Source organism: Phoca vitulina, unplaced genomic scaffold, assembly GCF_004348235.1.
Source record: "Phoca vitulina isolate PV1807 unplaced genomic scaffold, GSC_HSeal_1.0 scaffold68, whole genome shotgun sequence".
Lineage (NCBI taxonomy): Eukaryota > Metazoa > Chordata > Mammalia > Carnivora > Phocidae > Phoca > Phoca vitulina.
In genome coordinates this window covers 5247908-5273434 of record NW_022589771.1, presented here as the reverse complement: position 1 = coordinate 5273434, position 25527 = coordinate 5247908, and the positions used below count along the sequence as shown (strand labels likewise).

At 51.3% G+C, this 25527-nt stretch overlaps 1 protein-coding gene across 1 annotated transcript in view; it reads left to right on the top strand.

Annotated features, from left to right (window-relative positions):
- Positions 1-25527, top strand: part of C2CD2 (C2 calcium dependent domain containing 2) — a 61254-nt gene that overhangs the window by 21235 nt on the left and 14492 nt on the right. Inside the window, exons 4-13 of the mRNA XM_032392541.1 lie at positions 6369-6488; positions 9944-10048; positions 13258-13380; positions 15401-15524; positions 16938-17043; positions 18985-19049; positions 20942-21066; positions 21558-21732; positions 22499-22612; positions 24616-24743. Of these exons, the coding sequence (XP_032248432.1) occupies positions 6369-6488; positions 9944-10048; positions 13258-13380; positions 15401-15524; positions 16938-17043; positions 18985-19049; positions 20942-21066; positions 21558-21732; positions 22499-22612; positions 24616-24743 (1185 nt within the window). The remainder of the gene's footprint in view (positions 1-6368; positions 6489-9943; positions 10049-13257; positions 13381-15400; positions 15525-16937; positions 17044-18984; positions 19050-20941; positions 21067-21557; positions 21733-22498; positions 22613-24615; positions 24744-25527) is intronic.

Here is a 25527-nt window from a genome sequence, read left to right as displayed (position 1 = left end):
TTCTCTCCAGGGGCTCCTCTGCCTTCCCTTCCAGTCTCAACATGCTCTGAATAGATTTATTTCTCCCAGAGTGTAATTACCCTCTTACACAAGAGCAACGAGTTTCTACCTACGTTCTCTTTCCGCATGTCCTGGGAGAGGTTTGCTCCAGAATGTTTGACCTGGAAAAGACAAACCTTCCTTTCTACATTGCAAGTGGCTCGAGAGTCAGCTCTTTGCTCCGCAGCAGGTCCCAATAGCCCTTCCACAGCACGTCCGTGGATTCAGAAATTCCACCTTCGGTTCCGTGGAGGCGAGAGGTCTACAAGGGCCCCATGGAGACTCATCCAGTCTGAATCAGGGTTTGGGAGTGGTGCTGGGACAGGCACCCACCGAGAAAGCCATGCATTTCCTTTAGGGAGCATGGTGTGTCTCTTTGGACACAGCGTTTATTCAGAAAGCTTGCCGGTGAAAACAAGGGTCCCGCGTGGCACTGGAAGCAATCTTCGGAGACTGGGAGTGATGCTGGCTTTCTTTCTCTGGTGTGAGGCCAGGTATCCTGTGAAAGACAGTAATTATCCCCGTCTGCAGTGCCATTCGTAAATAAATAGAGGCTTCTAATGGTATAATGATCATGTGTAGGTTACAGTTCTGAATAGACGTAATAACCCACCCAGCACGGAGAAGGGCCCAGCTCGGAAGCCAGGGAGACACTGGTGGATCTGAGCATGTTTGGGCACTTCTTTGTCCCTCTGAGCTGGCGGTTAGGTGTCTGCGAAGGGTGCATCCCTCCCTGGCAGGGTGGTGGGGGGAACGAGGGCCAGCCTGGGCCTCGGCTCCTGATGCCATCAGGTGTGAGCAGCCACGGGCTCTGTCTCTTCTCATCAGTGTTCACCATACAAGTATCAACGCCCATTGTACAGAGGGAGAAACTGAGGCGAACAGAGGCTAAGTCACTTGGCCGAGAGATACCAAGTAGTAGAGGCCGGAGTCAAAGCCAGTCAGCCTCCAGAGACAAGCTGAACCCTGGCACACCGTCGTCAGCACTGTGACTCTTCTTCACACCCGTATCCTTCTGTCCCCTGTGCCCCCGCCCCCACCCGACAGCGGAAGAGACAGACGAGCATGAGGCCCTAACCCACCTTTGCTTCTGTAAACCCGCAGCAACAAACAGAACTTGGACAATTGCATGGACTCTCCCCCAGAATCTTCTTCCGCCCGCGCTGCACGTCGGGGAGCCCCACAGCCCACCCTGGGTGTGTGTCGTGTTCTGTGTGCGGCTGACTAAGGCTGGGACGTGTTCGTGTGCTGAAATATACTCTGAGAGTGGCCAGGGTCTCCCGCGCTCTCTCTAGACCTCAGTGGGCCCCCTTAGTTTCCAAGTGTGGCCTGATTCCGGGTTGTCCATGTTTGTCTCTCTAGTTGCAAATGGGAAGCGTGGTTGATTTTTTTTTTTGCTTTGCATGACTTGAAATTCGAGGTATCCATCAGGCTGGTATTTATGCTAAAATGCTAACAGGTTGTGAAATTGTTTTGTACCAGGGTCTTTCCAAAGGCAGCTACGGAGATACCTCATTGGAGGCCCCACCCTCTGAGACCCAGGGTGGATACCACCCTGGGATGGGAGCCATGCCTCCCCGGAGCTCCACCTCTTTGGGTTACTGTACTGAGTTCTGGGCTGAGTCAATCCTGGGCTGCAGCCTGACTTTGCCTTGAGAAGACAGGGTAAAGAACCCACAGACAAGCTGGAGTCTTGTGTGTTGGACTATCAAGCAGTAGCGTTCGGGGTAGGTGGGACAGAGTGACCTGGCCCCATGCAGGGAGCACCAACAGCCAGCCTGGAGAAGACACAATTCCCTCCTGCCTTCATTTTAAAGGAAATGTCTCGTATGTGTCTTTTCATACATAGGGTTGATGAAAGAGAATGGCATGTTCACAAACAGACTTTTGAGCCAAGGAATGCCCACAGTAAACCACATTCCCTAGTAACCATTCCTCTTGGGAGTGCAGTATTACTGGAAAGCCTGTTCATTTTAAAGTGTCCCAACAAGAGGAGGGTTGGGGTATTGCCAGGGTGAGATGTCAGAGCCCGTGTAGTTCACGGCACGCCCCTCAGTACCATAAAGTAGAGCGTCCACCCAGCATTCCTTGGGTTGGGCCGCCATCTTGTTTCCAGTATGTTTCATCTTTCCCTGGGCAAACAGGATTAGCTTCATAGATGTTCTGATCATATCTAGCCGTAATGCATTTTACCTTTTAAACTGAGTCTCAGGGTGCCTGAGTGGCTCATTCAGTTAAGCTTCTGACTCTTGATTTTGGCTCAGGTCATGATCTTAGGGTCATGAGATTGAGCCCTACACTGGGCTCTGTGGTCATCATGGAGTCTGCTTGAGATTCTCTCTCTCTCCCTCTGCCCCTCCCCCTGCTCACACTCTCTAAACAAACAAATAAATAAAATCTTAAAGATTCCTTATTCTAGAGTAGAAATGGTCATTTATAAATCAGCTTTGTGCTGTCTTCAAGAACATTTACGAGGGTGAGTCTGGACGGCCGCATTGGGAGCTCTGGATGATTAGTGAAGGAGCTTTACCTTCCCTTTCATTTTGGAGTTCTTTCCTCAGGATGTTGTATAGCATGATTATAGGGAGAAAGATTCAGTGACATCAACCCTTTAGATGCATTTTTGTGGCTGTATTCCAGTTCTTTTGGGGACAGGAGTAATTAAATTATTTCCAGGTCTCTAGAGTGTTCCAAGAGAAGGAGGAGCTGAGTCAGCCGTACAAGAAGCTTCCTTGAAAAGGAACGTGGAAGGAGTGCAGTGAGGTTTGAAGACATTACAGGCCTTTCTCTGGCAAGCGGTAGCAAAACTCAGGACTACCTAGGCCTGGCGTTCTTTGGCCCCAAGTCTAAACAAAGGAATACAGTTTCAAGATAAGACCTATTTGCCTAAATATGTGACTATCTGAGCTTCTGTCTTGAAGCTGGAGAGAGCACAGAAAAGTGAACAATGGCCCCCACTCTGTTCTGTCATAACCCCACAGGTGACGGTGACAGTGACGTGTGCTTGTCTTTGCATTCCCATGATGCTTCGCGCCTGGCCTTCCCCCTTGATCTGCAGGGGTGGACCAGGTCTCCACCTTGGGGACCCTCAATCCACAAAGTCCATCCTGCATAAACGCTCTCTTCTGTAGAGAGGAGCGGGGTTTATCTGGAATACACAGTTCAGCTTTCTGTTGGTGCGATTTTGAAATGGTTTATGTAACCGAGGAGTTGTCTACTCACTTTGGAAAAAGATAACTCAAGCATAAAGCAGGTGGGCTCATGGCTGGCTGTTTCCACAGGAGCCCCTTATGCTCCTAGATGTTGGCTTCATGAAGTCCTGTTCTGGGGCCAGAGTTTCACGTCTGTTCTCGGAGAAGTACTCAGTCCCACTGTGGATATTAGATATTGTTTCTACTTAACTTTAAAAATCCAGTATCAGTATCAGAGTCCCTCAGTGGGAAGCCTGAGCGATGAGGATTGCATAGCCCTATGTAAACAGCTCTGTGTGATCGGGATGCTCTGAGGAGCTAACTTGAAAACCTCGGGAGGGACCCTCATAAACACAGGTGTGTGTGGGACAGGGGAGACTGGGTCAAGAGCAGGGTTGTTCATCAGATTTGGGCAGATGTCAGCCCTGGACATTCTGGCCCCTTGGGAAGGCCGACTGGCTGGAAGGGTCTGCTGAACATTATATCAGGGCCCCCACCTTCTGCTGCTCCAAGCGGGGTCCCCTGTGTGATGGTGAAGGCTTGCCCCCGTTCACCGGGATTGAGAGAATTTAATCCCCCTTGTGGATAACACCTTAATGCAACTAAAAGAAGATTACTTATTTTTAAAGCCTTTCCATTTTGTTCTTGTCCATTTGACAAATGAAGCATTATTATTCCCAGGGTGGCAGGGGCAGCGGCCGGCCAGGATGAGGATTGGTCCCATCATTGTCCCTCAGCTGGGCTCAAGGCCACAGCGCTAGCAGCATTTCGTTGGGCCAAGCTGTGACGTTGGGGCAGCCTCGGATAGCCGTTGTAGTTTGGCCCTCCCGCTGAGCGCTGCAGGGAGACCAAGGAAGGGTTTGTCTGCGTGACGGGTTTTATGTGGGGGATCGGGACTCCTAGGGCCAGGAAGACCCTCCAGTGGGTCTCGGTGAGAGGACGTTGGGACCCATAGATGCTCTGTCTTTAGTATTGTACTTACTCTCTTGATGTGACTCGAATAGGAATTGTGACCATTGGAGTCTTGCATTCTAGAAGTTTTAAAGTCTTTTAAGTCTAAATCCGCTTGTTTATTTATTTGCTCTTAATCATGTGCTTAGGCCACCTCCATATCCAGGGATGGGGTAGGGGGGAAGCTTTGTCTAGAACTGGATACAAAGGAGAACCCACTCCTTCTTGCTCAAGAGCACTGATGAAGCCGTGGGATTTTATTGCTAAAATTCTAGTTAGCTTAGTAGAGAAGGTTCCAGAGACCTAATGGGAGTCAAGCAGTCATCCTCTGGTGTCTTACTCAGAGCGGTGTGAGGCCCCGGGCCGTCGAGACGAGGACAGCGAATGTTCTCCTTGTCGTGTCATTTGTGTTTGTAGCTCATCTGGCACGAAAATATGTTCCTCCAAAAAGGATTGTTTATAGAGCATTTATTTTTAAAATGAATAGACGACATTTCTTACACAAACATTTTTTTGTTCCAACCTTTTGTGAACTCGGGAGAGGCAATAACATGATGAAGATATGTAAACTCAGGCACGTAGCTCAAGTTCCTTCTCGAGACCTTGCTGGGACGGGGGAGACCGGTGTGGGGTGGTGTCTGCCAGGATGGAGAGCAAGTGATGCTTTCCTTTCTCATTCTGTGCCGTCGAACCTCCGACGGTGGACGCTGGGGGTGGACGCTGGGGGTCTCCTCAGGAGGGGCAGATGGGCCGGGGGGGTGGTGGGATGGGGGTGGAGAGGCTCTGGATGCGGGACTATTGGGGGTGGGGAGGAAGGAGTTAGCTGGGGATGAGAAAGAAGAAGGGGACAGATGTCCTAGCCTGATGTCCTAGCCTGAACTTGGGGAAACAGCAGGCCGGATAAAGGAACTATTTGGATAATCTTTCCACTTGGTATTTTATTTTAGATTCTGATAAATCCACCAGAGAATTAAAGAATTTTCTTTTCCTTCCCAAGTGACAGCCGGCAGTGTTCCCTTGGGAAGGTGGGGGTCCCGCCTGCCTTACGCTCCGCCTCCTGATGACTTGGCTCTGGCCTGGCATGCTGGCCACCTGCCGGGCGTGCCCCACAGTGCCCTTCCTCCCAGCAGGTGCGCACCTGGCACCTGGCTCCTCATCATCCCCATCATCCCCCGGGGGCTTGCTCGGCCTTCTGCGAGGGCAGGGGTGACCCCTCATTCTAGAAGATCCTCTCCTATAGAGGGGTTCTATGGCAGAAACTTGGTATTTCTCTGTTCGGTAACCTCTCTCTCTAAAATGCTTTGTGATTTTTATTGGGAATGTGGCCTGGTTTATTTCTGGTGTAATTACTTGTCTTTGTCTTATAGGTCGTTAAGCGAACTCACTTTATAATGCTATTCTTGTTAAGGCTGTATAATTTCCTAAGTGTTTAATATTTTATATGTTCTTTGAATTATCCCCACATCTTTGGAGGCCACAGTAGGTTGAAAATTATCTAGATAGAAACAATTTATGGTGTTCCGAGTATATTTTAAGTGTTTTGCTTATAAAATCTATCACTTGTTTTCTTTTTTTTTAAGAAGTTTTTTTTTTTTTTTAAGATTTTATTTATTTATTTGACAGATAGATAGAGAGCATAAGTAGGCAGAGCGGCAGGCAGACGGAGAGGGAGAAGCAGGCTCTCCGCTGAGCAGGGAGCCGGACGTGGGGCTCGATCCCAGGACCCCAGGATCATGACCTGAGCCGAAGGCAGCCGGCCGCTTAACCGACTGAGCCACCCAGGCGCCCCTCACTTGTTTTCTTTCTAAGGCTCAGTTTTAGAGAGAGGAGATGGCTAATGGCTTTTACTCCATATGAACGGGGAAATGTCTGCGGACTCAGCTGGTGGGGAGAAACAGATCACAGTATCCAGGAAAAACTTTTTATGTGGAAAGAATATAACGACTCGATTTGGGCAAAACAGAGTTTAGCTCTTGAGAAATGCATTCGGAAGAAAAGATCTGGAATGTTGCTTCCAGTTTTCCAACTATTCCGTAACAGAAAAGATGTGAATCTGGGTACTTATCAAGTTTGGAACTCTAAAGTCTTGTCCTTGCTAACTTCTCAGGTCCTGATTATTGTATTCAGTGAGCTAAAGGGGTATTTGGAACGAATTCTCCTTTCTGTCCTATCCCGTGCCCCCTCCAGGTCGTGTCTTGTCACGTGGTGGGCGAGGCCATTCAGTTCCTGGTCCGCGCGGGGCCCGCGTCCCCCGAAGACACGGGGCGCCAGATGTACGGTGCACGGCTCTCCCCGTTTCATCTACAGGTGAGTTTGGGTAGATCGAGTGAGTCATGGGAAGATGCTCATAAACCCATAGGGTAAGCCTGGTGTGATCACGGGGCCCTGGTTTCCCAGGCTTTTATTAATCATTTATTTCATAATTTTCAAACTGTAGGCTTCTATGTTATATTGTATCTGTGGGAAATAAAGTGTGCGTCATGTATACGCACATACTGTGTACACGTAGACACACGTATGTATCCACACCCACGCATACACATATCTATAGCCACGTGCGGATGTGTATCATGAGCTCGGAGGTTGCCCAGCTACCGCTATTGGGAGATGCGATATTTTTCAAGGCGTTTAAAGAGATCAGGGGTGTTGCTGCCAAGCAGAGTTATGGTGAGTGGCATCCGCGGTGAGGACAGTGGTTCTGTTTGGGGACCCCGGGCCAGACCCCAGCCGTCCTCTGCAGCTGGGACACCCGCGTAGCCACTGGACGGGGCGTTCCTCTTTTTAGTTTTTGGGAAAAGTCAAATTTAAAAGAACCTTTACTCTTTTGTATAAGTTTGTCTGCGGACTCAGCACAGAGCATGCCCGTCGGCACATTCCTCCAGCAGCCTCCACTCGCTGCGCGTCTGGGTCACATTTGGGTGGTTCTGTCGTCTGTCATGCTTCTCCCTTATTACATTTGTCACGGTGCTCTGTGCTCAGTGAGGATGACCCGCTGAAAGCTCACATGGTGGTCACCAATTTTCAGCAATAAAGCATGTTTGGTTTTCTTTCTTTCTTTTTTTAGATGTAATGCTTTTGTATACTTAATAGACTACAGTACAGTGTAAATATAACTTTTACAAAAATACGTACTTATTTTAGAGAGAGAGTCCAAGAGCGTGAGACTGGGGGAGGAGCAGACGGAGAGGGAGAGGCAGACTCCCCACTGAGCGTGGAGCCCGACGCAGGGCTCAATCCCAGGACCCTGAGATCGTGACCTGGGCCCAGATCAAGAGTCGGACACTCGATTGACTGAGCCACCCTGGCGCCCCTAAATATAACTTTTATATGCACTGGGAAGCCAAAACATTAGCGTGACTTGCTTCACTGCGGTGTTCTGGAAGCAGATCTGTTTCTGAGGTGTGCTCGTATATATTTTACATCGTGTTAATAATGACTTCTATAGTAATTATACAGAGATATATAATAATCATAATAGGCTTATTAGGGGAATTTCTGGTGGCCTGAAGCATCAGATAACAGTGTGTCCCTCACGTGAAGCAGGGGTCCACGGAAGCTCTGTTCAGCCAGCATGTGAACGTTGTGAATTTCTGGGTCTGTTTTAGGGGTCGCTGTGGCTTCAGCCCCTTGTTTCCCCTCCTCTGTCCCCGTGCTTGGCTGCTAATTTGGGGGATGAGCCTAAGTCATACAGCACCCTCAACCACAAGGGAAGAGGATATTCCGTGTGCTTTTCTTACGTAGACATGGTTTTGAAGAGCCGGGGCAAACAAGATTTTCTGGCTACCTAAATGGCTTTTTTTCTGCGAGCCAGCCCCCCGCAGCCCCCGTCACTAACACTCCCTTCCTGAGAGCTGAAGAGGGTGTTACTTCATGCACTTGTCGGATGTTCATGCCCTCCTGCTCCCCCGAACATTTTGGACAGTGTAATTGCAAAATAACTCCGAAGCCTGGGACACATGTAGCCGACGCCGGACACCTGTCTCAGGATGGAGTGAGTCCGGCAAGACCCATAAACCTCCACGAAGGACATGGAGTTTCCGAGATGCTGTTTATGTGCCATTTCATGCAGCTCAGAGACAAGTAACACAGTTGTATCTTGGATCTCTTAACACGGTTGAAAACCGCTCTGTGGATTCCCTCTGAAAGCAGAGGGAGCTACTGGAGATCGATCAGTTATTCATGCTGCAAGCAGGAGACACTCCTGTTCTGTTGTCCTTCAGATGAAAGGGGCACAGGGGGCCTGCCTTGGTCTCGCTGCCCCACGACCTGCCTGGGCTGGGGGCGGACTCGGGGACTTGCAGCAACACAGTCAAGTGCACCTTTCCTGGCGTCACCCAGGATTATGGGGCAGGGGAAGGCGTCGCCTGTCTTACCCTGGTGCTGGTGTGAGCCGAGGCTCCCGAGGGTGGGTAGTACTGTCTAAAGCCGCCCTTTCCTCCTTTGCTGAGGGTGGGGAAGGGACAGAGGCGAAGTGCTAGGATCCGTGCTTTGGAAAGAGTCTCTGGCTGAAAAACAAAGGGAGGGGTATTCGTTTGCCGTGCCTGCTGAAGCAAATCACCGCAAACTTAGCTTGAAATGTAAATGTAGGGGCTCCTGGGTGGCGGAGTCGGTTGTGCGTCTGACTCTTGGTTTCGGCTCAGGTCATGATCTCAGGCTCATGAGGTCGAGCCCCGCGTCGGGCTCCATGGTCGGCACAGAGTCTGCTTGGATTCTCTCTCTCTGTACCGCCCCCCACCCCCCAGTGCGCTCTCGCTCTCTCTTTTCTAAAAAATAAATAATTTTTAAAAAAAAGCATGAATGTATTATGTCCCCATTCTGGAGGCGTGATGTCCAACACAGGGTAACACCGGCGGGCGACCTTCCTGTCCGGAAGCTCTGGGATCATCCGCTTCCTTGCTCATTGGGCTGTTGGCATGATTCGGTTCCTTACGACTGTAGGGCTGAGGGCCTGTGTTCTTGCCGGCGGTCAGCTGAGGGCCGTTGGCAGCTTCTAGAAGCCACCTCATTCCTGAGTTCCTGGCACCTTCCCTCCATCTGCAGGGCATCTCTCGCTGGCCTGCTCTCTTGCCTTCTTCTTCCATCTCTGAGGGCTCGCTGGGATGACCCAGCATTATCCCTCCATTCACGGTCCTTACCCTGGTCCCTCCTGCAAAGCCCCCTTTGCCGTATCTGGTCACATATTCACAGGTTCCGAGAACTTGGGTGTGGACACCTTTGGTGGGGGGCATTATGCTGCCACCACAGATGGGTCCAATCCGATGGGTTATTGCAAGAGCTCAGAGTCCAGTTGGAGGGCGTGCGTTGGCCCAGGCAAGAGAGGATGAGAACACCGTGTGCTATGTGCACAGCCTCAGGGAGTGTGGGAGCGTGGGGTTGGGCTAAGCATCCCCCTTCCCTCCCGTTCCTCCCTGTCCTGCGTGCCTTGCTATCACTCCCAGAAGAGAATCCAAGGCACAGAGAATTCCTCACTGAGAGACTGCAGAGCTTTAATGACACCTGGCCTTCAGCCTCCAATGCTGAGAATCCTCTGGTAGGTTGAGGCCGAGCAGGGTGCTGGCGGGAGGGGTGGGGTGAAGGGGAGGCCCAGGGAGTTTAGAATTTTCCTTCCCATTTCGAAAGGCAAGGGGCGGCCAGGCAGGCGTCTAGGGAAATAAATGAACACACGTGTGCACACACACTCAGATGCACACGGACACACGCACGGACGCGTGTGGAGGTTTTGCTAGAGCGTGTAGCTCTCCGGTCACTTTGTGTTTTGATAGCTGGAGCTCCACATGACAGAGAAGAGAGAGGACATCCAGATCAAGTGGTCCTTCATCAGCGCTCCGGAGACGGCCATTACGGTCCAGCCCAAAGCAGCGGTGGAGGTCAGTCTGTGGGTTTTTATGACCCTCCCCCCATCGGCGTATGTCAGAACACATGCACATCGTGACCCCCTGCTCTGGGGAATAGAGGCTCTGCCCAGCGCCCCTCCCATGTGGGCAGGCTTCTCCCCTCCTCCCGGATCATGGGGCCATCCTGACGGGGCAGGAGGGACCGCGGCTGTGCTGGATGTAACGCTGGGCCCTCAACCCAGCTGCACCTGCCATCACCTGGCAGCTTTAGAAAGCCCTGGGCCTGCCCCCTGATGCCCCCCATGCAGGTTTCCTTGGGCCTGGAATTGTTTCTAGTGCTCTTGTGCGGCCAAGGCTGAGGACCACTGACGTCCTGTCGCCGCGGGGTTCCTCGACGGGCTGTCATGCTTGCTCGTCAGACCTTCTGTCCTTCCCTGTGGCACTCCCCAGACAGCTCAGGTTGCGGCCGTGGGCTGGCTCCCAGGGCCAGGCGTCTCTCCCCCAGTTTCTGCAAAAGTGCATCTCAAATTGGAAGGCAATCTCTCTGCTTCCCACGGTCCGAAGTGTTGGAGGAAATGAATTTGGAAGCAGGGAGTGGGTGGATAAAGTCACACTGGGGTCACTTTCAGCGGCTGGAAAGATCATGCAAAATCATGTATGCCAGAGGCTCAGTTGATTAGTGATTCCTTTGCAGGGGTGGGATTTTTATGATGGTTGTTCGCAGTCTTGCTCTGTTTCAGACTCTCGTTCAACCACGAAGAGATCCCCAACAGCTAAGTATGTGACTGTAAGCCTTTGTCCATACCTATTTATACCTTTCATGCCTTGATATAATGCATGCAGTTTTTTGTTGTTTTTAAGATGAATAAGCTTGAATTGTAACTCCTAACTGGCATACATCTGAACTGTCATTTTTCCTGGCCATTCGGTCACACCAGGGGCTCGGACTGTTTCCCAGGAGGCCCGGTTCCTGTCCTGTTTCCTCTTCCTTCCCACATTTGCATCTCCTGGTCCACCCTGCGCTGTGGTCAGGCCGGCCGTGCACGCAGAACGTTCCCGTGGCCTGCTGTCTCAGCACCACGGCTGACTCGCACCTGCCTTTGCACCAGAATGCCCTGCCGAGGGGGGCAGACCCCGGTGTCCAGGACCCCTGGAGTTAATTCTTCCTCTGTGTGCTGGGGGACCAGCTTGGTATCAGTTGAGTGCGCTGTCTCCTGCTAGGACTCAGTTTTAGGTTTTGTCCCCCATCTTTGTAAATTTACACGGATTTTTTTTGAAAATGTAAAATATTCACACGGTTCAAAAGTCAAAATTGTGTGAAACCTTCTACTCAGACATCCAGCCTCCACCCTGTCCCTCCCACCCCATCCACCCCTGCACACTATAACTTTGTTCATTAATTAGTTCGTGTTTATCTGTCCCGGGTTTCTTTTTGCAAAAACAAGCTTATTCCCCCGTTCTTACCCAGAGGGTGGCATGTTTGCATCTTGTCCCCCCAGCGTCCCATGGGCTTTTCTGACCGCACGTGCTCCCCACGGGAATGAGAAGCGAGACTCTCCCAAGTGTAGCATTAAGCCAGCCCCCTGGGAGCCGGTCCTGTGGGCGCAGGACCCAAGCCTCTGGGGCCTCTGGTGGATGTGGTGTTACGGGGGGCAGGGGGTTGGCCCGAGCCAGCTGCTCATCTGGGGAGGAGCTCGGACATCTGAGCACCCCAACACTCATCTTCACCCTTGATTTCCTCCTCTGTAAAGGGAGAGGAAGTCATGGGGGTTAAAGAAAGACTTGAGTATGTAAACAAAATGAGGTCCATCCACATGATGGAATATTTTTCAACCATAAAAAAAAAGAAAAACAGTGAGGCTGTGACGCTTTCTACCAACACGAAGGAAGCCTGGGAAGGTCATGCCGAGTGAGAGAAGCCCGACACGGAACACGTGTGTGGGAGCCCATTGCTGGGAGATCTTCCCCAACAGGCAAATCATGCAGGTGGCAGGCGGATCAGGGGCAGGTCAGGGCCGTTGGTGGGGAGGGGCAGAGGGTGGGGGTGGGGAGGGGCGGGGAGTGACTGCTGGTGGGTGAGAGATAGGGTAAGCGATGACCTCTTGATGGTCGCTGCACAACACCGAACACACTGAATGCCACTGAAATGTCTACTTTAAAATGGTTAATTTTATGTGACGTGAATTTGACCTCCGTTAAAAAAAGAAAGATAGGGATATCAAGGACCTATTGAAGAGAGAGACGACAGCGTGGTGGTTTTACGTGCAGACTCGTGAGCCTTGTGACCCCACACGTGTTAATTAACGTCTCTGTGTGCTGGTTTCCTCGTCGGCAAAATGGGGATAATGATATTCAAGGTGCTTGCGAAGATTAAATGAGTTAATACATATGAGTGCATAGACTTGAGCCGGACATAGCCTAAGAGTGATGGAAGTGTTAGCTGTTTTGATAATTATTAGAGTTTCTAACAGAGAGTAGACGTTCAGTAATGGGCAGAGTGGGATTAAGTTTGCTGTGACAAGCCAGCCAGCCCTCCGCAGGCTCACCTCTGCAAGGCGGGAGGTTTTCCCTAGGCCTGTGGTCCTGGTGGGAGTCCCTGCGTGCAGATGTCCTGTCCCCTGAGCAGGGTGGGGACGCTGGAGCCCCGCAGCGAGGGCGTCTACACCAGAGGGTGGACCGTTCCTCCCTGTGACCGCACCACAATCGATGTATCTGTTCAGCTATCGACGGATACTTAGGTGGTTTCCAGCTTGGGGCTTTATGAATAGTGGTGCTGTGAACATTCTGGAACACAAGAACGCCTTTCTGTTGGGGAGTAATTATTATAGCTTTATGGAGTTGACACCTGATAATATAAATCATCCAGCTTTGTTCCTCTACAAGCTTATCTTTCTTATTGGGCCCTTTCATTTACTTGAAGGCTTTTTAATTAAAAAAAAAAATGACCAATGTCATGCGAGAAAGAAAAAACACACCTGTCCGAGGGGGTCTACACAGAGACAGCAACATGTTTGTATACTGCACCAGCCTTGATTGTTACCATTTTAAAAATAAGGAGCAGGAATTACTTCTGAGATCAGTAAGGAGGACCCTGTCTCCCAGAGGAGATCGGACGTCCCGGAGCTCGGGCTGCCCCCCGCGTGCTTGGTCCCGGGGATGCAGTGCGATCGCCTGGCACCTGCCCTCCTGTCGCACGGCGCACAGTCAGGAAATGATTTGGCGGCTTCCCCCTCTTTTGGCAGGACCGGGTGGCGGAGACCGATGCCGTGTCTGAAACCCTCAAGGATATCTTGAGGCGCCTGGTTAGTGCTGCCTCCCCGTCGGTCGTTCTGAGCACCAAGCCTGTGGACGTGAGGGACGTTCAGGTGAGCCGCGGAGGGTGGCGCTTCACGACCCATTAGGGATCCCGGTCCCCCTCCTGGAGAACCTGCGTGCATTTTGAATGTTCCTCCGCCCGCCGTGGTAGAACAAGAATGCCCGACTGCTTGCTGGGCGAGCTGCAAGTTCAGGGCACGGGGTTCCAGAGCCCCGTGGGACGGGAGAACAGGTGTCTGGGCGGCTTCACATGGTCCAGGCCTAATTAGCCCTGAGCCTCTGCCTTTCTGGAGCCGAAACTCGACTTTTCACTGTCCACTCGGCCTGTGGCCTCAGATCTCATCCTTCCAGGACTGAGGTAGCTGGGAAACCCAATTAGCCATGAGAACGTGCCCCCGAAGCAAGGTGGCTTTTTATATATATGTAAAATATCCAGTTATATAATAGCCTCCGTAGTTGCATGAGCCAATCATATATTTATATACAAAATGTGTATTTATTCATCTACACCAAAACCTATTATAAGGAATTGGCTCACGTGATTACGGAGGCTGACGAACCGCGGGATCTGCAGGGTGAGTCAGCAAGCTGGAGGCCCAGGAGTGCCGGCGGTGGAGTTCCGTAGTTCCGGCCTGAAGGCCAGCAGGCTTGAGAGCCACGGAGAGCTGGTGTCTCCATTCGAGTCTGAAAGCAAGAAAAAACTGATATCCCAGCATGAAGCCTGTCAGGCTTGAGGAACCCCCTCTTTTTCAGGGGAAGTCAGCCTTTGTTCTAGCAGACCTTCAACTGATTGCATGAAGCCCACCCACATTAGGGAGGGCAATCTCTTTCACTGGGTCTTTTGATTTAAATGTTCATCTCATGCAAAAATAGCCTCACAGAAACACCCGGAACAACGTTTGAACAAATACCTGAGCAACCCCGTGACCCTGTCACATCGACACATACAATTAACCATCACACACAGACAACTGAAATATTTCATCTCCATCCCAGACATGTGATCGCTCTGGCCCTTGTGCTCACTGACTTGGATCCTAAGGACTTTTGCAATTCTTGCAGCTCACAGTTGGCAAGGTCCTGGTTCACAGTAGTGTTTTCTAAATGGTGACCTTGAGAGGTTGGTAAGCTTTCCCCCAAAAAACATCTGAGGTCAGATCAGTACCCAGGGTCCCTTCCTGGAAGGCTCTGTTTGTGTAGAGACCTGTGATGTCTCTGAGAAGCCTTTCCAGGATTCCCAGACCTTGGTACTTAAGGGACCACCCCGCTTTTAAAGATTTTATTTATTTATTTGAGAGAGAGAGTGGGCAGGAGGGAGAAGGAGAGAATCTGGAGCAGAATCCACACTGAGCACAGAGCCAGACCTGGGGCTCGATCCCACAGATGCAAGATCATGACCTAAGCCAAAACCAAGAGTCAGACACTTAACTGACTGAGCCACCCAGGGGTCCCCGGACCCCTTTTAAGGAGCACTCACAGCCGTGAGGGAAGGGAGGAAGCCAGTTTGGGAAACGGTTAGAGGAGCCTTTTCTCTGTGGAAACGCCTCGATGCTCATTTGCGGACATGATAATGGACGCTGGTCCCGGCGGCACCTGCCTCTGTGCATCACCTGGATGACACTTAGATACTCCCCACCTGGATGGCGGATCTGCCTGATGGCCCTTGCCGTGTGTGTCAGGCCAGTGTCCGGCTTGGTGCCGGTGGGCAGTGGGCGCCTGCAGCCTGGAGAGGGCCTCCCACGTTCTCGTCACCACCTGGCCTGGGGCAGGTGCGAACCCAAGGCAAGTTCTGCTTCCGGGCTCCACTCACAGCCAGGTTCCGGGGAGCCCCTCTGGCTGAGCGCACTGCTACTTCACTCGGGTTATTTGGATGTAAAAGGCTCCCAGGCAGGGCAAGAGGTTATGGTGGATTGGGACCCTCCCTTGCCATAAGAATGGAAAATTGTTCCCAAGCCGAGCACAGGGTCAGGCCCCCCGTGCGGATTGTCCCCAAGACCCCGCCCCGTGACAGGTGGTAGGTGGCTGCCTCTTCTTGTCCCTGGGTCACTGCTCTTGGTTTTCTGTTTGCAGAATCTACAACGCACTTCATCTACTCCTCAGGAATCCTGCCCTCCCAAACCTCCAAGGGCTCACGAACTCAGATTACTGGTGAAGAACATCCGAGCCTCGCTGCTAAGTGATCCTGGGGCTTCAGGCAGGTGGCCAGGCTGCAGGAAGCCCTGGGGGGCGCGGGGGGCCCTGCCAGCAATAGAAGTGACTGTTCCACCACAGAGCAGAGCAAGGGGTGACCTGCAGGTTCTCAGTGGCCTCTGGGTTTCCCGTGGCACCCCCAATTGGGTCTGCAGTGTGATCCTGCCTTTGAGCACAGAGGCCCTGAAAACCAGAATAGTAACGTGAGACCGTTAAACAGCCGTCCCGATTTTGCAGGCAGGAAGGCTGAGGGAAAAAAGGAATGCAATCGTAACCTTGCCCTTTTCTTTCATCTGGAAGGCACCCCCCCTTTTTTTTTAGCTACTGAACATGTAAATACATGTTGAGCATCCCTGACTGCTACGTAATGTGCACCTTCTCCTTTCCTAGAAGACGGGGCACCACGTGGGCGGTTTACAGAGTGTCAGAAGGGCTTTGGGCCCATCGGGGACCCTCCAGTGCTAGGAGAGGCTGTTATCTGAGTGAGGACAAGTGTTGCAGAGCAGATCCTTCTTTTTAGGTGGTCCTAAATGGCTGCCCAGACCCCAAATGCACAGCAGCCTGGAATGGGACCCATCCTTGCACTGCGATTCGATTTTGCTGAGAACAGGAATGAATTCTTTATTGTCTGAAGCTGCTACGGGTTACTTATGTGCAGGGAGTGTCTTCCGGTCCCCAAAGCACAGACTGTCCACATTTAGCAACCGAGACTGTGCAAAGCCAGCTGTGGGTGATGTCCTCGGGGGTCCCTGTTCCTGGCCTCTGTGGGCAGGTCACATCTGGGCCCGTGTCTCCCGTCAGAGGTGATCGTGAAGATCAGTACGATGATGTGCGTGGAATACCTAACGCTGTGCGGTGTCCGGTCCAGTGGTTACTGGTTACACATTACGTTCACAGCTCTGTGCCATGGGACAGGCATTGCCCAGAAGCAGAAAGGACTGTTGACTAGTGACATGTCCCATCCCCCAGATCACAGACCCCCAAACAGGTCTCTGTCTGAGCTGAGTCAGGTATAAAAGCACACCCCTCGTAAGTAGGGATATGGGTTCTCTGTGTGGTGTCCCCAAATTCAGGGGTCACCCCAGAGGCCTCTCCTTTTGCAAGCTGGTCATCTTGTCCAAAAGTGGGGGCCACATCTGCTGTTGTAATGTTGCCCCTGGGGAGTGTCCCTCCTCCAGGGCGGGGAGCAGGGGCTCTTGAGGTCCACCGTCCAGGCCAAAGGATAGCAAGTTGGGGATCGAAAATCTTAAACCCTAAGTGAGGTGCTTTGAGAGTTTGTTAATGGCAAATGAAATAAAGAGCAGTCCCTCAGACGTGGGTGAGCCAAGACAGGCGTTTAATTCAGCCTGTTATATGCAAAATGTGTATGCGCATAACGCAATTTAAAAAATAGAAATGCCCCTTTGTTTGATTGCAGGCAACATTAACCCACAGTGTGTAGTTCGGCTGAATGATCCCGTTCAGAAGTTCAGCGCCCTCGCGACACACGCCACCGACCTCAGCTGGGAAGAAGAATTCACCTTGTGCGTACAGCCCGGTAAACGCGGGCTTGCGAGGGCGGAGCCCCCCCGCTCACGGCTGCCGGGTCCCGAGCTCAGCGGGTAGCACTGTCCGTACCCAAAACAGAAACATTCAAAAAATTACTTTTGAAAAGGTGTATTAAACATCTGAGGTAGCTTTAGGTTGAATCTGGGTTTCTTTCTGAAGGCAGCTCTGGGTATGAGTTTCCCCCGGCCCGTGTCCTGCCCTGCCCGGAGAGCGCTCTGGTCAGGCTCCCTCGACTTTAGAAGTACCCGCCGTCTGGAGCAGAAGGGAGGGGACTTCGGGTTGATCCAGAACCTGACCGGGAACGAAGGGAACAGTACAGCCCATTTAGAAGAAACAGTGTAGGAATTCTAAGTAATATATCCTGGAGCAGCGTCCCCCAGCACCTTAAGAAGCCGGGCTCGGCCCAGGAATGTACGGATGGCTTCGTGAGATCAATTAACTGAATCCCTTGTGATGATAGATCAAAGGAAAAAACATACTGATCTAGATACATGCTGAGATGATCAGTGATATTTCCTGCGCATTCCTAATTTAAAATCTTAATTAGAACACGATTAATGGCCACTTCTTTAATAAGCTAAGAGAAATCACTGTAAAGGACAAAGACCAGAAGTAGTCCCGTTAAAGCCAAGAGAAAGATACCCGCTGTTTTGTTCTAGAAGTACGGGTAGTGCAGTTAGAGGAGGAAGGGAGTAGTGTGTAAGTACCGAAAGGAAGAGGCAAAACGAATCACTTGGAGATGATAGGGTTGCATATCTAGACGACTCAAGAAAATCAGTTAAAACTATCAGAAATAATAATAGGAAACTCATATAAATATTTCAGTAAAGTGGCTGACTCTAAAACTGTAGAAATCGATTGCTTTCTGAGGCTTATTAAACAGTGAACAATTGGAAAGTGTCCTGGCAGCAGGTGTCCCGTGTATAATATAAAGAGCTTTTATAAATCCGTAATGAAAATATGAGCCCTCTCCTGGAAAACCGGGAAAAATGTCTGAGCTAGAAAATAGAAAACAAGAACTATAGCCAGAAACGTCCGAAAAGTTGTTCAATCTCAGCAATAGTTAAAGAAATACAAATGTAAACAGAAGAGAGAATTTTTTCACCTTACAAGTTGGTAAAGAATAGGTGAGGGAGCATGGCCGGTGGAAGTGTAAATTGGAAGAAAATTCCAGAAATTCCATTCCGGAAGTCCTCAATATGTATCCAAAAAAAAAAAATCTCTTTAATGCATGTACCTTTTGACTGGCATTTATAGTCTTCCTAAGGAAATAATCACACAGTGTGTACAAAGATAGGTATAAGGGTGTTTATCTCAGCTTGTTTATAATTACGAAATGTTAGAAGCAACCAAGCCATTATTAAGGGTTGGTTATTAAGGACTGGACTAAATAAAATCTCCTACAGCCAGATAGGAGGACACTGGATGCCTATTAAAAGGGGTGTTGCTCTGTACTCTGACCTGGAAAGAGGTCTGATATCTTAAGTGAAAAATACAGGTTACAAAAGCGAAGTATACCGTGCTCTATGATTTGTTTTTTGATAAATACATAGCTACAGTAACTACTAGCCGCATGTGGCTCTTTAAATTTGAATGAATTAAAATGCAACAAAATTAAGTTCAGGCCCTTGGTTTGCACGGGCCTCGTTTTGAGCTCTCAGTGGCCGTTTGTGGCTAGTGGCCACCAGGTTGGATAGCGCCTAGAAGGACATCTCCATCGTCAGCCAGAAAGCAGCAGAGAATTCTAGGAGACCACAAACCAAATAATAACAGTAACTGTTTGGGGATGGGGAGGTGTCAGATAATCTTTATACTAATGGAGATTTGTATTTCTTTCTATAATCAGAAAAAAATACTGTTTCAAGAAATAATAAAGCATTTGTAAGGATTCCCAGCACTTTTTTTCCTTTCTGCAGTGAGCTGAATGCCAAGTCGAAGGAGTTGCACCTGCAGATTTCAGGGGATGCGCAATCCTCGGAAGGTGGGTGTCGAGCAGGCAGAGGGAGGCCCTGCTCTCTGGGAGGGGTCACCCGGCCACCCTGACCACGGCCTGGAGAAGCTGGGAGGCAGGGTGGGCCTGCCCTGAAACCACTCCGGTCTTCCCGAGGCAATGTTTGCTTGAAAGTCCATTTCAGTTATTAGCAGGGTCATACATTTTGGAAAAGAATATACTCAACTGGTTTTTGCCTTTTTTTTTTTTTTTGAACAAATACCTAAACTCTTTTATTTGGCAATTCTTGGCTTCGAGAAGCCCTTCTCAACCTCTTAGCCTTAATAAACGCGTTCTGTTGTGTTCCTAATTGTGGCAAAATGCATATACCATAGAAGTTCCCATCTTAACCATTTTTGGGTGTAAAATTAACTGGCGTTAAGTACATTCACACTGGTGTGGGACCATCAGCACCATCCACCTCCCGGACTTTTTCCTCTTGCCAGGCTGAGACCCTGTCTTCCCCATTCCCTCCTTCCCCAGCCCCTGGCACCCCCCCATTCTGCTTTCTGTCTCTATGGATTCCAGCTGGCTTTTCCTTATAAAATAAGCCACAGCAGCTTATACTGGACACATTGCTGTAGAGACAAGAAAGCAACAATTAAAGGTAAAATCACGAACGGGAACACGGACCTGTATGTATGCATGTGTGTAACTCGGGAGTTTCAGTATGTATTAGGTTTTTAAAAATGCCCATAAACATACCAGAATTAGGAGCGGGGGACCCTTACGTGGCTTATCCTGCTAAGAGACCAAGCCATTTGGTTGTCTCCCAGAGTTACAAAGACACAGGAAAAAGCAATTCAAGCTTCTGTTTATTAGCAAGAATTTTTTCTTCTTTTTAAAAGATTTTAAGTTTTTAAAGATTCATTTATTTTAGAGAGAGAGAAAGGGGCAGAGGGAGAGGGAGAGAGAATCCTCAAGCAGACTCCATGCAGAGCGCAGAGCCCGACCCTAGGACCCTGAGATCATGACCTGAGCCGAAATCAAGAGTTGGCCGCTTAACCGACGGAGCCGTCCAGGCACCCCCATTAGCAAGAATTCTGAGCTAATTTCCTTGATTCTCTTGTCTTGGGATAAGATCAGTGAGGTGCTTCTGAGATAAGAATGGACATTCCAGGAGAGGGCGTGTGGTTTGAACCCAGGATGGGCCGACGTTTGCCCTGAGAGAAGCCGACTCCTAGTCCACTCCTGAGGCACCACTCCTTTGGCTCCTTTGGAGGTTCATTCCTGTACAACCCGATGGGATCTATGAAATTTCACATTAAAAACAAACAAAAAAAACAGAACAAAGGACAACTGTAGAACCTTTACCGAGACTCCCATAGTTTTGACATTTTGCCCAATTTGCTTTATTATCTGTGCTCACACTTGGTGGTTGCTCTTGATTTTGCTTGCTGTCTCTGCATGAGCACAAATGCGTGTGCACACATGCTGGAGGGTAAATGTGTGTGAACATTTGAGGGTATCAGGCCAGGTACTCCTTCTTTCTTAGGTGCGTATTTCCTAAGAATAAGGATATTCTCTTCTGTGTCCACACCCCAGCTGTCCGCTTCCTAAATCTGCACCGATTTCTCTAACCTGCCGCCTGCCTTCCGCTTCATCGGTTGGCCCCGTCTCCTTTAGAGCAGTTACCTTCCACTCCTCCACAGGATTAGATTCTGCCTTGAGTCTCCTGTCTCTTTCGCCTCCTTTGGTCTGGAGCATGTCCACCGCCCCTCTTTGTCTCTGGTGTTCTAGAACATTCTGAAATGTCCTGAACCTGGAGGATGTTGGAGCGGACAGGACGTGTTGGGAGTTCTGGTTGCGGTGGCGGCTCCCGCTGACCCCTGCTCCCATGGAACCTGTGGAAACATATCTTTACTTGTCTCCTGTCTTTTTAGCTCTGTTGGCGATGACAGCCATTCCTTTGGATTTATTCAAGAAGCAGCCTTCTGGGCCCCAGAGCTTTACGTTGACCGGCGGGTCCTCCTTTGGCAGCTCGGTGCTGGGTTCAGTCACTGCAGAGGTACGACGTCATTCTCTACCGTGGCCAAGCTCCAGCTTGACCCACTTGAGATTAGGAGCATCTTTACCTTGTCAGTCCTTCTTACGCTTGCTTCAAGCAGGAAACAGGACGCTCACCTAAGAGGAGCTCCCATTTTGTACTGCACATTTCTAGACGCAAATGGGACACTTCCTGCCTATGACTGTGTTGAGTGGTCTGCCGCATAGGGAACTTTCCATGATGCCGTGTCACGTGGGCCTAACCCAGAAAGGGCCCTTCGATTTCGTTTGGGTCTGCAAGCCTTTGTGCCCATCGTCAGGCGCTGAGTGGCTGGGTCTGAGCAGGGGACTTCTCACCTGTGGGTTCTGGGGGAAACCCAGATTAATGACAGGAAGGCAGTAGTACTAAGCGGCGTTGATTGACAAAGTCAGGTTATTGCAGAGGAGGGCAGCATGCACGCCCAGGGGTCGATATTGGTGCTGCACGAAATGCGTAACCGGCTTTCTCTGCAGTTTTCTTACCTAGAACCCGGTGAAGTGAAATCCTGGCAGACCCCTCCACCTGCTCCTGCTGCAAAGGTAGAAAAAGACCGCACGGTGATGCCATGTGGGACTGTGGTCACTACTGTCACTGCTGTGAAAACCAAGCCTCGCTTCGACACGGGGAGGGCGTCCCCGCTGAGCTGTGGTGAGTGCAGGCCACGCAGACTCGCGCCCACGGCCGTGCGCATCTTGTCTCTGTGTGGTTCACACGGTCTCACGGCCCAGAAAGAAGGGTCACTGGCCAGACTTGGGCTTAGCTTTTCGTGTTTTAGCCAATTACCTTTATGTTTTCTCAAATAACTACATGACATGCCGAGGCAAGGTTCAACCCTGTAGTGCATGCTGAAGCTAAAAACCTAGATATTAGAGGAAACATCTAGTTCAATGAACTACCCAGTTACACTTACGGGGGGACAGCCCGCTGTCTTGAAACATTAGATGTAAGTGATCAGTGTAAGTTCTTAGGTTGAGAATCCGTTTTTTAGAAGGCCTGGTGTGCAGTCACTTGAGATCTAGCTGAATTCTGTACCTGTCCCCCAGCCTCTGCCCCAGAGACAACTTCTGTTTAAGTGTAGGAGTTACTATTTTATTTGTATTTATACTGTGTTTCTGCTTCCACATAGATAATGTATTCTCTTCCCAGAACAGGTTGCCTGGCACCACCGTTCTTGAACACAAAACAAAGTGAAATTCTGGCTTAATTAAAATGTTTCTGAAATTTTATTTAAACCCAGGTTCCCAGCATTCTTTTGGGTACTCGCCTCCCCTACCTCCCCCCCGCCCCCAAAATGAGAGACTGTTAAAAAAAATCCAAATGGATGGGGTTGTGTGAGAGGTGTGATTTCACCTTCCGGGAACTGTAGGTTCAGATGGCTTTTGGGGCCATTGTGATCTGGATTTTCTCCTGGCAGAGTCACCCCTGAAGACACCTGTCAAGGTGAAGGTGATCGAGAAGGACATCTCTGTCCAAGCCATCTCCTGCCACGGGGCTCCTGTCAGTAAGACCTTCTCTTCTTCCGACACAGGTAACGGGGCGCGTGCTCACGGCGTCCTCCCTCTCGCCTCCTTCCAGGCTCTCTGTCTTTCTCATCTGTCCACAGATCGGCATTTCCTTTTCGGAGTTTGGGAGGCACTTTTTTGAGTAATAAGAGCAGAATGAGGAGGAGACTGGGGGAATGGAAGACAGGCAGAGACCAGGGGTGGTGTTAAGTTTTAGCAGATGCTTTCACAAAATAAACATAAAAACCCAGTTTATGCCTCACGTTATAAAACTGTTGAGCATTATTCTCCTCGCGCTCAGTATACCAGTGCTATGAATATCATCACATAGACAGGACTTGGGGGTGTAGTCCTAAAGGTGGCTTTGTTGTCGTCTCCCGCTGTCCCAGAAAAGCTGCTCGTTAGGAGTGGTCTCCCCCAGAACTCTGCTCGCAAATTCCCCATTTTTATGGTCACGTTTAGGTAATAAAAGTCTTTGGAGAGAGGAGTTACGGCCTCCCTAAGTCAAAGCACAATCTAAACTTGGGGTTTACGTTTGCTCCCTTTGCTCGGGTGTGACCTGCTGTCAGACGAAGGGCAGGTGGGCTCCTTCTCTCCGGCTCACCTCTCCCCATCCTCCCAGTCCTGTTTCTGGTCTTGCCAAGGTCAAGGATGGGACGAGGAGGAGAGGACGGGGGGCAGGAAGCTCTCATCTGACGGGCGCTGTCTTCGGACGGCTTCGGGTCATCCCTCAGCCTGGCAAAGCTGACGGTGCCTGTCCCGGCGGGAGTGGTCATGGCTCTCTGGCAACCGCAGCGCCCCCCAGCTGCAGCCTCCCAGACGCAGCCGTGGCCCTCCTGTGGCTGGCCGCTCCCGATGCCCCTTTTCTTGCCCCTCGCCGAGCGCCCCGCTGCCTCGTACTGCAGGGCCTCCTTCCCCTGCGCAGGATCCCCTTTTAACAGGCTGACGTTCCCACTGTGGGTTTCTGTCCTGCTCCATGGGCAGCAGAGCCAGCCGCCGCCCGGGGCCGTCGTAGCCTTCTCGGGCACCCCTGGCACCTGGGCAGGGCTTTGAAGGACAGCTCAGAGCCGCCGGGTGCTCCCCTGGGGAGTCCTCGCCAGCCCCCTCCTCGTGAGCCTCTCGCTTCTCACTGTGGGTGGCAGCCAGGCAGCGTGTGGCCGCGTCGGCCCCTCGCCAGTCCCCCGGGAAACGGAGCATCTGTCGTCCGCAGTCGGAAACCGAGGCGGGGGACGCTCCCGTTAACGCCTGCCCTTCTGATCGCGTTGTTGTTCGACTCTGCCTGAGCAGGGGCTGCCTCAGTGAAGGGATAGGCACTAGCTCGGCGTCAGCGACCTCGGCCGGGCCGTCCCCCTGGCTGCCTGACCTCCCCCCACGTCTCAGATGGGCATAAAAAAGGCCCCTGCGTCATAGGGTGTGGGATGGCGACACAAAACAGTGTGCTCCCAGCCCTCGGCAAGCACCTGCTAGGTGGTAAGCATCCCACAGATGTTGGCCACGTGTGGGGTGCTGACCACGGGGAGGAGCTGCCTGTATGAACTCACTGTGTTGAACCACTCTCGGGAAGGAAAGGGCATTGCCTTCCAAAGTTCAAAGTCGTCTAAGGGGTCAGAGGTTTTTTGTTTATTGGTCTTCCTGCTTTCATTGTTTTTCATCAACTCTATGGAGGTATGACTGGCATATGAGAAAGTGCAGAAATCTGAGTAAGTACACAGCAGTGAGTGCGTGGAACCATCCAGAAGCAGCGATAGACCAAGAGGGTCTGTGAGCCAAACCTGGCCCTGTTTCTGTTCATGAATTCCATCGGAGCCTAGCCTTGTCCGATCACTTCCATTCAGGCTCAGGCTGCCTGCACGGGACTGAGGCCACCATGAGAGCTCGGGGCCCAGGCCGGCCCACAAAGCTTAACCCGTTTACTGTCTGGCCCTTTCCAGAAGCGATTTGCTGGCCCCTGCCTGGGGATCATCTCCATCAGCCCTGGAGGCCCCCAGGACGGTGTGTGATGTGCTCAGTATCGCCTTCCCTCCCACAGAGCTGCTGGTGCTGAACGGCTCGGATCCCGTGGCAGAAGTCGCCATCCGCCAGCTCAGCGAGTCCTCAAAGCTGAAGGTCAAGTCGCCACGGAAGAAGAGCACCATCATCATATCAGGGATCTCCAAGGTGCGGCCATGCACCCCGGGGGCTGTATCTGTCAGTGGCCTGGCTTCCTCCTGGTGGAAGGTAGCCCGAGCTCCTGATGACGTCCAGAAAGCTCCTTGCAAAGGGCAGGTCCCATTCCTCACCCAGCACGAGGCTCACTCACGGCCCTGTGTTTATGCAGCTCACCCCGTTCGTGAGGAAGCTTGCAGGCTTCTGGCCCAGGATGCTCTGGCTGTTGAGGGGTTGGTGACCCATGTGAAGAAAAGCTATTGAAAGAGAAAGACTGGCCTGACTAAGGCCCCCGTTGGGGACAGAGCCGCTACCCTCTCGCGGGTCAACATGTCTCCAAACCATTTAAGTTGTGTGCAGGCAAAGGCTAGCAGAGAGGGCAGCCCCCCGGGGCCAGGGGCCGCGCGAGGGTCCCGTGTGCGTGTGGAACATCTCAGAATGAACAAGGGGAACGCCAGCAAGGAAGGGGCTTTTGTTGTGAGGGATGAGGAGCAAGAAGACGTGGTGAACACGGAGGGTGGGCTGGCGCCCGGAGGTGGGCCAGGGGAATGCGGCAGTCTGTAGCTCATGCCGACGTGGGCCAGGGGAAGTGCGGAGGTCAGTCATCAGTGTTGCCATTATACTCAGGGCCTCGGCGGCCAGTGCCAAGTACCAGCTGGCAGGGCTGGCACGTGGTGCCCCGGGCCTCCCTGAGTGCACTTCCGGAGGCGGCCAGCAGGGGGCGGCGGCACGAGGAGTCTGGGACCACGTCGTCTGCTTTCTCGAAGGCTGTATCTTGGAATCACTAGGAACCCAC